Consider the following 3,255-nt stretch of genomic DNA (forward strand, 5'->3'; position numbering starts at 1 on the left):
TGCAGTTTTGATGGTAATCGGCTTTCTGAAAATCACGATGATTCTCCTAGTGTGTCATCAGTTTTCCCTTGTTTTATGGGCTGGATTCCACAGGTAATACATTATTAACTTGCTTGATTTTTAATTTCATCAATTCACTTAGACTTTCACCTTTTCAGTAAGATAACATTCTTGGCCTGCCAATTTTTTGTTTGCTTTCTTATGTTACTGCATTCAAACAAATTTTTAATGAAAGCATTTTATTCTTATAAATTTTTTAAATGTACAGGATATTTTAAAACTTTTGTTTTGGAAAGAGTAACAGTTTTAATTTCTAAAGAATGTATAACCTTATAAGGGAAAAAGTCTAATGATAAGAACTACCATGTGTTATGTCTCTTATTTTCAGCAATGTGCTAGGTATTTCATCTACCATTTGTACTTATCAAAGCAGCTATGCAAAACAGATATTCTCACTTCCAAATAAGTAACCACGTGCCCATGCAGGTTAGAAGACTTCCCACAGGCACACAGGAAGTAAGGAAACCCAGAAATTAATGTATGTTTGGAGCTTTGTAACACATCATCGCAATTGTGCAGCTGATAGATAAGCTGAAGATAAAATTTCCAATTATTGAAAGAATTTTCATCAGTGGAACTTTGAAAGCATACATACCTTTAAAGTAGGACATAGCTATAGGTGAAATATAACTTTTTCTTAACCACTTAGTTTAAGAATGTAAATATGACTATATATGAATAAAATTAATCCTGCATCTAATGAGTAAAATTATTTTATGTAATGCTCACTACAAAAATACTTTTTTTCATTGGAAAATAACATTGAATTTTCTAGTAATGGTTTCCTTCTTTATAAAATCAAAAGCATCTGAGTGTTTTAAAATGTGAAAAAATCTAAATCTGTAGTAATAATTAGCAATCATTGCTCTGAGTCCTCTAACTTAAAAAATCATATACATTATTTTGAGTTCTATTTTCCTTCCATATCATATTCATTTTCTCTAGCATTAGAGTGGGTTGAATAAAAGTATTTATTTTATTTCAATCTTCCTATTAAGTCCTATAAGAAATTACAACCCAAAGTTGATAAATTACAGATGATACATTTTTTATCTTAGGTTTGTGAAACTAATTGAAATTTATATACAAAAGTTGAGGTTAGAATTCACGAGGGGTTTTAGCTGAATCATATGAAATTGTATATGACCTAGATGAATTATAAGGAATCCAAATTAGATGGCATTGATTCTATGGCAAATAAAATTCACATAACAACTTTGATGGAGGGATGAAATGGTTGCACAGTTTACTGAAGAAACCCCACAAATAAAAATAGAACATGGAAAGTGACTAGAATAAACAGAGTATGACCTGGAGTAATACCCAACTAATCTACCACAAACTAATGCAAGTCAGAATGCAATGCTGTTACAGAAAAAGCTAATGTATTACTTACTAGGTTGTATAAAATGCAATGTAACTTTACAAAACTAGAATACCTTTACACTAATTTACTTCATATATCATTTATATCTAATTACATTTTTCATATCTTAGAATTTAAAATTTAGGATCTGAATAAAAAGCTAAAAACAGTTTGAAAAAGAGCTCTAGTGAAGAAAGCTGAAATGAATTGAGTAGCCTGTAAAACAGTCAGCTAAAAGATTATTTGCTTATTTATTTTACTGTTTTTATGTAAGGGATTCCTCCTAGGCTTTTGCACTTTTGAATGATGTGTAAGGAAAAGATTTAATGGTGCTTCCCTGCCTTTGTTCTTCCCTCCTTCCTTTATAGTAAGCCTCTTTTTTTTTAAGCCATCTGCAGCTTTCAGATTGTCTTCTGTAATCAGATCAGAAAAAATATGAGACATTAAGTGTTTCAAAACAGAAAATTTTGGAGTTCAACAGATCTTAATTCCAATTACAGAACCTAAGTTATAAAGTAGGCAATTTTAGCAAAGTAACTTCACTGAGCCAATTTTCTCTTTGAAGATGAGGATGATACCATGTTGAAGATTATATATACTTGTTGTGTATAAATTATCTAGCACATTCACACACATACAGTCTAATTTATCCCATTGACAATATTTTTAAAAATGTTAAATATGATTACCTTACTTCATATTGTACTTTAGAGTTTACTGGTGCTTTCATTCATCACTAAATACTTGCTGAATATTTATATACCAGGTATTATGCGGTACACTGAAGCTACAAAGATAAACTGCTCTCATCCGAAAATATTTTTGAGGGCTGGGGGTTTAGCTTAGCGGTTTGGTGGCCTGCCTCGCAAGCGCAAGGACCCGAGTTCGATCCCCGGTACCAAAAAAAAAGTATTTTTGACTAGGGGAGGACACTATTATAGTTCAGAATTATAAATGCAATTATATAGTTCTGTAGAGTAGAGCTTTGACAGATTAGAGATGCCTCAACTGGACCATGTGAGAGCAGATGAAGGAAAGTCAAAGCCACCTCTCGTAGAGAGCAACCTCTCTTGAACTTGAAATATAAGTAATAGAGTTTAAGGACAAATTCAAAACAAGGTAGAGGACAAGACATTGAAAGGCTGCAGATGTAAATGCTTGGGAGATAGGAGAAATGTAAGTTCTGGGCACTGTTGGTGTAGTCCATCTGGAGTGTATGGTTCATGTGGGAGACTTGTAGAGATGTGTTCAGAAAGGAAGGCCAAGTATAACAAGCTGAGTTGCCGTGCAAAGGAATTTAGACATTATCAAAGCCACTCAAAATTTAGAATAATAGCAGTGTAAGATCAGATTTGCAGTTTTAGAAAAATCAGTCTAGAAGTAGGAGGACAGTATGGTGCATGGTGAAATGCCACTATACTTGCCATTAAAAGCAGTCCTGTGAGTTTGGTGGAGCAGGTTCTCATGTTGATAAAGAGAATTGAAAATGATTTATTAGTAACAATGGACATATTAATATGTTAATAAGCATTTATTTGTACTGGTTATGTACAAAGCACTGTTCAAGGTGTTTATGAGATACAGGGTCGGGGATTTAGCTCAGTGGCATTAGCGCCTGCCTCACGAACGCAGGATGGTGAGTTTGATATCTGTTACCAAAAATTAAAAAAATAAGATAAAATACAAGATACTAACCCACACTTTTCTTTCTTTGTTTCTTTCTTTCCCTTTCTTTCTTTCTTTCTTTTCCTTTCCTTTCCTTTCTTTTCTTTTCCTTTCTTTTCTTTTCCTTTCTTTTCTTTTCCTTTCTTTTCCTTTCCTTTCTTTTC

The 3,255-nt window shown here is 32.6% G+C and overlaps 1 protein-coding gene across 1 annotated transcript in view; it reads left to right on the top strand.

Annotated features, from left to right (window-relative positions):
* The window catches only part of Dync2h1 (dynein cytoplasmic 2 heavy chain 1), a 318,483-nt gene that overhangs the window by 310,919 nt on the left and 4,309 nt on the right, over positions 1–3,255 (top strand). The window contains exon 91 of the mRNA XM_033764303.1: positions 1–93. This exon is cut by the window's left edge and continues 1 nt beyond it. Within this exon, the coding sequence (XP_033620194.1) occupies positions 1–93 (93 nt within the window). The remainder of the gene's footprint in view (positions 94–3,255) is intronic.

This window comes from Fukomys damarensis, unplaced genomic scaffold, assembly GCF_012274545.1.
Source record: "Fukomys damarensis isolate Sample0158 unplaced genomic scaffold, DMR_v1.0_HiC HiC_scaffold_16, whole genome shotgun sequence".
Taxonomy (NCBI): Eukaryota; Metazoa; Chordata; class Mammalia; order Rodentia; family Bathyergidae; genus Fukomys; species Fukomys damarensis.